At 44.1% G+C, this 11,518-nt stretch overlaps 2 protein-coding genes and 1 pseudogene across 2 annotated transcripts; all 3 read right to left on the bottom strand.

The window, feature by feature from the left end:
* Positions 1–2,015: 2,015 nt before the first annotated feature.
* Positions 2,016–2,932, bottom strand: LOC148917922 (uncharacterized). The gene has a single exon (XM_089050695.1). The coding sequence runs from the start codon at positions 2,903–2,905 to the stop codon at positions 2,285–2,287; it is 621 nt and encodes a 206-aa protein (XP_088906821.1). The 5' UTR covers positions 2,906–2,932; the 3' UTR covers positions 2,016–2,284.
* Positions 2,933–5,005: 2,073 nt separating this feature from the next.
* On the bottom strand, positions 5,006–5,554 carry LOC148917921 (uncharacterized). Its single transcript, XM_089050448.1, has one exon. The coding sequence runs from the start codon at positions 5,552–5,554 to the stop codon at positions 5,006–5,008; it is 549 nt and encodes a 182-aa protein (XP_088906574.1).
* Positions 5,555–9,788: 4,234 nt separating this feature from the next.
* LOC148917920 (receptor-like protein EIX1) lies at positions 9,789–11,027 on the bottom strand (annotated as a pseudogene).
* Positions 11,028–11,518: the final 491 nt, after the last annotated feature.

Below are 11,518 nucleotides of genomic sequence, written 5' to 3'. Positions count from 1 at the left end.
TTTACAACAAACAGTGGAGTAGAAAGAATTTACACAGACCCTAACAACGAAAAGTTTGGAGCTCGAACGCTCAACGCTTCCAAAAGCGACTATTGCCTGGGGGGCGCAAAACAGAAATATGTGAGTGGACAAAAATAAAGTTTGCACTTTAAATCAACATAATAACCCCACCATGTAAAATAATGCTCTAGCATGCAGTTTCACAATTCATAAATCAAAAACTCCAACACAACATCCCAAAATCCAACAAATCTCCAAATCTCAAATCCACAACTCATTTCCCAATGATATGCAACTCTCACCAACCCGTAAATACTCATATATATATAAATATATATATATAACTAGGACTATAATATAATATATACTTCACTCCATACTAATGTACCGGGGAAAACAATCCAACCGGGGGATTGTTAGCTGGTACGCAGGATTTCGAACACTAACTCGCGTGGATGAGTAGTTCAACCGGGACGGAACTCCATAGCTCACACGCCGCACTGCCAATGACACGTGTAGCTCACAAATCTCATATCAAGTCCTACGCGCGCAGACAGTATCATCACCCCACCGGCACTGCCAACGACGTGTGTGATGATACTCAAGCAATATACATACTCTTCCCATACGCCGGCACAGCCAACGACACGTATGGAAAGTGTCTCACACACCGGCACTGCCAACGACATGTGTGAGACCCGCAATCTCATGGCCTTCCCACCCCACCGGCACTGCCAACGACGTGTGTGGGAAGCCTAGTAACTAGGGAATGGTACTCACCTAACATACTCATACATCTCACAACCATCCCTCAAACTCACATCTTTCCACAATCTCACCACAACAACCTCTCATACTCTATACGTAGACAATATAGATAGTCATCCCAAAATCCATATTAACATATTCATCATACTCAAATATATATATATATATATATATAGCCAAGATGTATAAGAATATTCGAATCCATCAACCAAATGCTTATTAAATCAAAATCACCATTTAAATTATATGCACAAAACTTTCATCAATAAAACCATGCATATGCTTAAAACAAAGTCCACTCACAAATAATCCCAAGCTGCCCGGCCCCGAGAGGGTCCTGCCTGTTGAAAATGGTCAACCGAAGTACCTATTTCGAGATACGAACCCTTGATTAACATAACGCACTTCAAAACTGAAATTCACAAAAAGAAATACTTAAATCCCCAAGTTCCCGGTGCGTGTACGTCCAAAGGAATATCCTAAGGTCCGGTTACAGGTTTGGGAATCGCTTTCGATCGTACGGTAATCGCGGATAACGCACAATATGCGAAATCCGTTCGATAGTCAAACGACATCCAAATTGAGATCCGCAAAATCCTACGCACTCGTGACAACCTAAGGATCTCATCAAGATGAAAAACAACTTCACCAGCCTTGCCCACGCGCCGCCACACGCGCCGGCAGCGCGCGGGTGTGTAGAGAAATTTTCGGCGATGGAAAATCTCCAAATTACGAACCACCCTTCCAATCCTAGATACTACTCGACGAATGGAGCATCTTTTTCAACTACGGTAACGTCCAATTCGGACAGCAAGTGGCCGGTATTCCAGATTGAAAACCGGCCAAAACCTAGGTTCCAAATTCATGAATTTAAACTGCAAATCGATCCAAACCTATCCCAAAATCAGTTAGAGCACGTAAAAAGGAGAAGAAACCTCACCTAGTTCACCGGAGTTGGGACGGCGGAGACGACGGCACAACGCCGTGAAAAATCCGGTTTTAACAGTCGGATCGGCGTCGGGATTCGAGGTTTTACCGGGAAATGGGGTGGGTTGTGATCGGGGCTTCGAGACGAGTCGAGCGGGACCGGTGCGGCTCTTCCGTTGCGGGCGAGAGATTCAAGAGAGAGAAAGAGAGAGTCGGGAGAGAGAAACGGAAGAGAGAGAGAGCGTCTGCGGGAGAGAGAGAGTGAGGTAAAAATAAAAATCTGATATTTTTACTAAACCCTTTGAAATATTTACGGTTCTGCCACCGAACAAGTTTTGATCGCCAAAACTTCGTTAAATCTCCGATTCAAGCCTACCGCCTGTCTACGGTTTCGTCTCAGTACCACCTACACAACCACACCACTCGTGGTCCCAAAATCTTCCCGGATAAGAAATTGACCAAAATTACCCTTAACCCAAGAGTAAATTAATATTTTCTCTTAATTAAATTAAAATAGAAAATAATTGGAGTCGGGGTGTTACATTCTACCCTCCTTATAGAAATTTCGTCCCCGAAATTCACATACCTGTTAATGAAAGAGATAAGGATACTTGGCCCGCATCTGCTCTTCGGGTTCCCAAGTAGCTTCTTCAACAGTTTGGCTTCTCCACAAAACTTTCACTACCGGGATGGATCTAGAACGCAACTTCTGTTCTTTCCTATCCAAGATCTGTACTGGTTGTTCCTTATACGACAAATCTTCTTCTAGTTCCACAGGTTGATATTCTAATACATGGGAAGGATCTGACATGTATTTCCGGAGCATAGATACATGGAATACATCATGAACTCGAGATAGTTCTGGGGGTAAGGCTAGTCTATAAGCAACAGGTCCAATTCGCTCCGTGATCTCATAGGGTCCAATGTAACGAGGGCTTAACTTCCCACGTTTCCCGAATCTCATCACACCCTTCCAAGGAGATAACTTCAGGAACACCCAATCCCCAACTACAAACTCAAGATCCTTGGACCTGTTATCTGCATAACTCTTCTGTCGGTCTTGTGCAGTTTTCAACTTCTCTTTTATCATCTTCACCTTCTCATTTGTTACTCGGATACTATCCACTTTTTCCAGTTTCTTGTCACCCACTTCATTCCAACAAATAGGAGTCCTGCACTGCCTCCCATACAATGCCACATAAGGAGCCATCCCAATACTCGAATGATAGCTGTTATTATAAGCGAACTCCACCAAAGCAAGGTGAACATCCCATGCATCTTTAAACTGTAACACACAGGACCTCAACATGTCCTCCAGAGTCTGGATAGTCCTTTCCGATTGTCCATCGGTTTGTGGGTGAAAAGCAGTACTGAAATGCAATCTAGTACCCATAGCTTCTTGTAAACACCTCCAAAATCGAGAAGTGAACCTAGGATCCCTGTCCGATACAATGGACACAGGTGCTCCATGCAATCTGACAATCTCATCCACAAAAAGTTTTGTCAACCTTGTCAAAGGATAGGTCTCCTTGATGGGTAAGAAATGAGCAGACTTGGTAAGTCTATCCACTATCACCCAAATTCCCTCATGACCCTTTGAAGTACGGGAAGCTTAAAAACAAAATCCATGGCAATACGCTCCCACTTCCATTCAGGAATCTGAAGTGGTTGCATGAGTCCCGATGGCTTCTGTCGCTCCGCCTTCACTTGTTGACATATCAAGCATCTGCTCACATACTTAGCAATGTCTCCCTTCATATGCGGCCATGAATAATATGCCCGTAGCGTCCGGTACATCTTCGTGCTACCCGGATGCATAGTGTAAGTGGAACAATGAGCTTCCTCCATGATTTCTCTTTTCAGCTCAACATTCTTACTAGGTACACATAGACAAGCTCCTTTTACCAAGGCTCCGTCTCCCCTTATGGCATAATCCTTCCGTGTTCTATTTTCTACTTCTCCCCTTATCCTACAGAGTGTAGGATCTTCCAACTGGCCTGCAATTACCCGTTCCACCATAATGGGTCTCACGTGCAAGCTAGCAAGGATTCCACCTTGTTGAGTCATCTCCATTTCTACTCCATCTTTCCGTAGTTCCACTAACAACGGAAGATAGGCCGCCTTAATATGGGCTAAGTTCGCAGTAGTTTTCCTACTCAATGCATCTGCAACCACATTAGCTCGGCATGGGTGATACTCAATCGTACAATCATAGTCCTTGATCAATTCCAACCAGCGCCGTTGTCTCATATTCAGCTCCTTCTGGGTAAAGAAATACTTGAGGCTCTTATGATTCGTAAAAATCTGACATGTCTCACCATACAAGTAATGTCGCCAAATCTTCAATGCAAACACTACTGCAGCAAGTTCCAAGTCATGGACTGGATAATTTCGCTCATGCTTTTTGAGTTGCCTCGAGGCATAAGCAATCACCCGGTCATGTTGCATCAGAACACATCCCAATCCTTGCAAAGATGCATCACTATAGATCACAAAGCCCCCCGAGTTATCAAGAAGAGCCAAAACAGGTGCGGTGGTTAACCGCTTCTTCAACTCCTGAAAACTCTGTTCGCACTCTTCCGTCCACTCAAATGCAACGTCCTTCCTTGTCAACCGCGTGAGAGGTGTTGCTATCGAAGAGAACCCTTCCACAAATCGACGATAGTAACCTGCTAACCCCAGAAAACTCCGTACTTCCGTCACACTTGTGGGTTGTACCCAATTCACAATAGCCTCAACCTTCTGTGGGTCCACATAAATCCATTCTGTTGAGATTACATGTCCAAGGAACACCACTCTATCCAGCCAAAACTGACACTTGCTAAATTTGGCATAAAGTTGCTTCCTCCTTAAAGTCCTCAATACCAACCTTAGATGTTTCTTATGCCCTTCCAAAGTCTTAGAATAAACCAAGATATCATCTATGAACACAATCACAAAGTGATCCAAATAAAGTCGAAACACTCTGTTCATGAGATCCATAAATGCTGCTGGAGCATTCGTCAATCCGAACGGCATCACCAGAAATTCATAATGACCATACCGCGTTCTGAATGCGGTCTTGGGGACATCCTCTTCTCTAATCCTCAACTGATGGTATCCTGACATCAGATCAATCTTAGAGAAATACTTGGCATCTTTCAACTGATCAAACAAATCATCAATCCGCGGCAAAGGATACCGTTACGTACTGTCACCTTATTCAACTGCCGGTAATCAATACATAACCTCATGGTCTCATCATTCTTCCTTACAAACAACACCGGTGCACCCCATGGGGAAACACTAGGTCGGATGAAACCCATATCCACTAATTCCTGCAATCTGAATCTTCACTCCCGGAGTTCATTGGTGCCATCCTATAAGGAGTTAGATAGATAGGATTGGTGCCTGGAAGAAGTTCAATAGTGAACTCAATTTCCCTTTCAGGAGGTAACCCAGGAAGATCATCTGGAAAGACATCAGGAAACTCACTGACAACGGGAATATCTTCCAGATTCAAGGTGATCTCTCGAGTGCCGATGATATGAGCTAAAAATCCTTCACACCCTTTCTTGAGTAACCTCTTAGCTGTAATAGTAGAGATAAGGCAAGTAGGGAGAATTCTACGTTCTCCCCGGAAAATCACTTTAGGCTGTCCTGGACTCCGGAGTGTCACTTCCTTCCGGTAACAATCCACGGACGCATGATGCTTCTCTAGCCAATCCATCCCCAAAATAATATCCAAATCCACCAATTCTAAAGGGATCAAATTGGCTTCCAAACACGCATCTTCTACTTGAACATAGCATTCTCTGAATACCCGGTCTGCATACATGACTTCCCCTGTGGGTAGAGAAATACTAAAACTTCCTGTCATGGGTGTCGGTCTCACACGACATAGGTACGAAGTTGTGTGCTACGAAAGAATGTGTGGCCCCCGGGTCAATTAAAACACGAGCAAGATAGTCGAAAATAGGGATCATACCAGAATAACGTCGGTGGCTGTGCCTCCGCTGGGTCATGGAGAATACCTTAGCTGAGTGGTAGAACGCTCAGTGACCCTTAAATTTCTGCCACTTCTTCCCTAGAAGATGGCGGTGCCTGCCTCTTGGAAGATCTCGCTGCAGAGGAAGTAGCACCACCACGACTCGATCGACCCATAATACCTTGCCCCTGGCTCCGATCCCTGTCTTGGTGTATCACGGGGTAAATCGATGGGCAGATCCTCTTAGTATGCCCCTGTCCACAAAAGTAGCATATTGGGCGCTCGGCTTGGTTTACCCCTTGAATGGAATTAGGGCAATCCTTTGCAAAATGCCCCACCTGCCCGCAATCGTAACATGTCACCGCTGGAGGAGTCCTAGCTGTGCTAGATGCAGGCTCTGCTCAAAATCGAGTCCATGCCTTTGGGCGAGCAGATCTCCCACTACGGTAATCTGGATCCTCGTCCACCGGACCATCCACCAGCGAGCTGGAACTAGATCCTCCTCTCTTGGATGGGCCCGACTTGGGCCACCCAATCCTTGCGCATCTCTGCGGCGTCTTCCTGTACCCATAGCACATGTCCTAGATACTCGCAGCGGCTTGAGCTAAAACTCTCATGTTGGGATACGTCTGGCGGTGACCACGGACTGAATCTCCCACCACAATCCGCCTTCAAAACGTCGCACCGATCCTCTTGATAACCACTAATTCGTGCAAACCTCGGACAGTTCATTAAACTTATGCTCATATTCGGCCACTGACATTGATCCTTGCTTCAGATATAGGAACTCTGTCTTTTTGGCATAGCGATAGGAAGGTGGATAGAACTGATCGGAAAAGATTCTTTGGAATTCCTCCCAAGTAATAGCAGCTGGATTCTCATAACCCCTTTTTGCAGCTTTCCACCAATGATAAGCATTCCTTTTAAGCAGAAAGGTAGCCAAACGGACTCTATCTTCATCTGGGCACTCCAGTACCTCAAAGATCCGCTCCACATCAGTAATCCAACACTCAGCCTCTGCTGGATCTGGGCCACCCATGAACTCTTTGGCTCCGAGTTCTTTCACCCTTTTGATTTCGAACTTTCTGCACTACGCCTCCGCAGCGGTAGTCATCGTGGGTAAATTGGCTCAGCACATGGCGCAAGTCCAAGGCATTCTCTCCGGCAGGTGGAGATGGTGGAGGAGATGGAACTGGAGGTGAAGGAGGTGGTGACGGAGATGGTGGTGGAGGATTTGGGCCCCATCTCTGACCACGACCTCGTGTTCTTGGTCGGCGAGTTGCCATGGTTCTACACAAAGAAACCATCAAATCATTAGATCAACAATGCAGCAAAAGTGCAAATGTCGAAGGAAAATGAACCTAATGCTCTGATACCAAGCTGACAGGACCCGCCCAGAATTTTCCCTGAACCCGAGGCGGATCCCGTCTTGGTGCCGACATCACACTGATGCCGGGTCCACTACTAAAAATCCAAGACATCATACCAAAATTTTGGCAGAGTCTCCCTTGTAAAATGCTCAAACCCAACAATATTCAACCTGCATAATTTACATAATAGATAAATTCCAACTGCCAGCATGCTTTTAACATACAACAATCCAACATAAAATGGCCTCCGGCCTCAAGTAGCAACCTAACATGGGCGATAACAGAGCATCTACAGAATTTATTTACAACAAACAGTGGAGTAGAAAGAATTTACACAGACCCTAACAACTGAAAAGTTTGGAGCTCGAACTTTGCTCGAACGCTTCCAAAAGCGACTATTGCCTGGGGGGCGCAAAACAGAAATATGTGAGTGGACAAAAATAAAGTTTGCACTTTAAATCAACATAATAACCCCACCATGTAAAATAATGCTCTAGCATGCAGTTTCACAATTCATAAATCAAAAACTCCAACACAACATCCCAAAATCCAACAAATCTCCAAATCTCAAATCCACAACTCATTTCCCAATGATATGCAACTCTCACCAACCCGTAAATACTCATATATATAAATATATATATATAACTAGGACTATAATATAATATATACTTCACTCCATACTAATGTACCGGGAAAACAATCCAACCGGGGGATTGTTAGCTGGTACGCAGGATTTCGAACACTAACCCGCGTCCGGGGATGAGTAGTCCAACCGGGGGACGGAACTCCATAGCTCACACGCCGGCACTGCCAGCGACACGTGTAGCTCACAAATCTCATATCAAGTCCTACGCGCGCAGACAGTATCATCACCCCACCGGCACTGCCAACGACGTGTGTGATGATACTCAAGCAATATACATACTCTTCCCATACGCCGGCATTGCCAACGACACGTATAGAAAGTGTCTCACACACCGGCACGCCAACGACATGTGTGAGACCCGCAATCTCATGGCCTTCCCATCCCACCGGCACTGCCAACGACGTGTGTGGGAAGCCTAGTAACTAGGGAATGGTACTCACCTAACATACTCATACATCTCACAACCATCCCTCAAACTCACATATTTCCACAATCTCACCACAACAACCTCTCATACTCTATACGTAGACAATATAGATAGTCATCCCAAAATCCATATCAACATATTCATCATACTCAAATATATATATATATATATATATAGCCAAGATGTATAAGAATATTCGAATCCATCAACCAAATGCTTATTAAATCAAAATCACCATTTAAATTATATGCACAAAACTTTCATCAATAAAACCATGCATATGCTTAAAACAAAGTCCACTCACAAATAATCCCAAGCTGCCCGGCCCCGAGAGGGTCCTGCTGCGAATGGTCAACCGAAGTACCTATTTCGAGATACGAACCCTTGATTAACATAACGCACTTCAAAACTGAAATTCACAAAAAGAAATACTTAAATCCCCAAGTTCCTGGTGCGTGTACGTCCAAAGGAATATCCTAAGGTCCGGTTACAGGTTTGGGAATCGCTTTGATCGTACGGTAATCGCGATTCCCCAAACTTCAAATTATTGAATCGGAACATCCGGGGCTCCGATTCACGATCCGCGAATTCCTATAGGTTTCTAAGAGTACCTAGATCAACATACTTCAGTTTGGAAACGATCCAACGGTTAGAACTTATCGAACCCGGATAACGCACAATATGTGAAATCCGTTCGATAGTCAAACGACATCCAAATTGAGATCCGCAAAATCCTACGCACTCGTGACAACCTAAGGATCTCATCAAGATGAAAAACAACTTCACCAGCCTTGCCCACGCGCCGCCACACGCGCGGGTGTGTAGAGAAATTTTCGACGACGGAAAATCTCCAAATTACGAACCACCCTTCCAATCCTAGATACTACTCGACGAATGGAGCATCTTTTTCAACTACGGTAACGTTCAATTCGGACGGCAAGTGGCCGAAATTCCAGATTGAAAACCGGCCAAAACCTAGGTTCCAAATTCATGAATTTAAACTGCAAATCGATCCAAACCTATCCCAAAATCAGTTAGAGCACGTAAAAAGGAGAAGAAACCTCACCTAGTTCACCGGAGTTGGACGGCGGAGACGACGGCGCAACGCCGTGAAAAATCTGGTTTGAACGATCGGGCGGCGTCGGGATTCGAGGTTTCGGCGGGAAATTCGGTGGGTTGTGATCGGGGCTTGAGACGAGTCGAGCGGGACCGGTGCGGCTCTTCCCGGGCCGAGAGGTTCGAAGAGAGAGAAAGAGAGAGTCGGGAGAGAGAAACGGAAGAGAGAGAGAGCGTACGCGGGAGAGAGAGAGAGAGAGTGAGGTAAAAATGAAAAATCTGATTTTTTTTACTAAACCCTTTGAAATATTTACGGTTCTGCCACCGAACAAGTTTTGATCGCCAAAACTTCGTGAAATCTCCGATTCAAGCCTACCGCCTGTCTACGGTTTCGTCTCAGTACCACCTACACAACCACACCACTCGTGGTCCCAAAATCTTCCCGGATAAGAAATTGACCAAAATTACCCTTAACCCAAGAGTAAATTAATATTTTCTCTTAATTAAATTAAAATAGAAAATAATTGGAGTCGGGGTGTTACAACCAAGGTTAGACATCATCCCTGTTATGAGTAGAATCACTTGACTACCAACGCCCCAAACTCAGACTCGGCAGAACCACTTCTATAGCATCCACACGGGAACAAGTAAGATGTCAACATCCAAGTTACTCCAACACTGTCCGCCATCAAAATGATTTGGAAGAGTTCGATTAAAATGATTTTCAGAAATGATCGCCTATTCTAGGAATCACAGATTTCCCAAGGACACTGGAATTGGACCTGATATTGAATTACTCGAAAGAGCAAGGAGGCGGGAACGTCTGAAGTTTCCTAGTGATCGGATAGTGGACTGAAAAATCATTTGTTGACTTGTGACTCCATTTGATGTGAACTACACCCGACAAGCTTCCCAATATTTCGATACGCTTCCATTGAAATAGTTCATTGACAGATCAAGAACCGTCAACTTACAAAGATTTCCCAATGAGTTTGGCATTTTCTCTTCAATTTGATTAGCAGACAAGTCAAGATTGACAATGGCTCTCAAGTTTCCAATGGAACTTGAAATTTCACCTCGCAAGAGAGTCAATAAAGGGATAAGGACTCAAGATTGCTACAAGTGTACAACCATTGAGGTATGGTACCCCAGATGATGTTCCACCTGAGATTAACAACTTTAAGCCCTGTCGTGTTTGCAACACCAACTGGTATTTGATTGAGTTCACAACCGGACATATGCAACTCTACTAGCATAGAGGGGAGTGTGTTTGTCACCTGAAACCAATCAGATGCTTTGCTAAGATCTACACACTCATGTCCAGGTTCTGCAAGTGAAAGACCAGAAAGCCATTGGAGATTCTCAACCTTCATCCAGTAGTAGCTTTTACCCCGGAGTCCTAGAGAGCGTAGACTTGAGAGATTTCCCAATTGATGCGGAATTATTCCAGCGAACTTTTGAGTCTGAGAGGTTAAGATATCTTAAACTTTTAAGAGAACCTAAGAAGCTAGGAATCTGTATTCCTCCAAAATCATTGTTGCTTAGATCCATGTAGCTCAGATGCTTTAAATTTAGTAGAGAAGTATTTACCTTGCCACCCAAAGAGTTTTCTTGATACAAACTGTAATTCAGATACGCATCTGAATAAAAATTTCCAAGGTGCAGCTCACGGACATGACCGGTTAAATTGTCACAGACAACTCCAGTCCAATTGCAACAATCTCCCTCACCAACCCAAGATAAAAGCCTATTTGAAGGATCCTTAAGATCTTTCTTGAACATTAGAAGTGCCTGTCTCTCATTTTGTTTACGAGGCACTCCCAAATTTCCATTGCATAATGGATTAACTGTTTTCTTTCTCATTTTCAAGTTCTACACGACAGCTGACTGTCCCCAGTTTGACATTGGTAGAGAAACCGAAAACAGGACTCCTCGATCCCTTTGATGAGACATTAAATGAATCAATAGTTTCCAAGGATACAGATTCAGAGCTCGATTGCAGAGCAACTAGGTAAGCAATTAATCCCAGAATTGCAGCATATATGGATGGGGAGAAATGAGCATTAAGTGATGACACATTGATATAAACCTGAAATTAAAAGAAAAACTGAGAATCTTTTCAAACAACAAACCAACTGAGAACAACCAAACTATCACTTAAACTAGCAAAAATAAAAAGTTAAAAGCAGTTTCGTGATGCTAAGCAGTCTACCAATTGATAAATTTTATTGGTTCACCAATATTTTCAAAAGTTGAAACTATTAGGATATGAACCAACGATTATTTCATATTCAATCACTCCAACAATCCAACTCACTCACATGTGGACCTCTTCCCACCAGTAGAGAACCGAA

Source organism: Prunus mume, linkage group LG4, assembly GCF_029339155.1.
Source record: "Prunus mume cultivar Tortuosa linkage group LG4, ASM2933915v1, whole genome shotgun sequence".
Classification (NCBI taxonomy): Eukaryota; Viridiplantae; Streptophyta; class Magnoliopsida; order Rosales; family Rosaceae; genus Prunus; species Prunus mume.
The sequence above is the reverse complement of the archived record's forward strand: the minus strand, read 5'-3'. Positions and strand labels throughout refer to the sequence as shown.

What these genes read in the sequence shown, in the direction of transcription:
- LOC148917922 (XM_089050695.1), bottom strand. Translation starts at nt 2,905, where the DNA reads ATGGCTCCTTATGTGGCATTGTATGGGAGGCAGTGCAGGACTCCTATT.
- LOC148917921 (XM_089050448.1), bottom strand. Translation starts at nt 5,554, where the DNA reads ATGACAGGAAGTTTTAGTATTTCTCTACCCACAGGGGAAGTCATGTAT.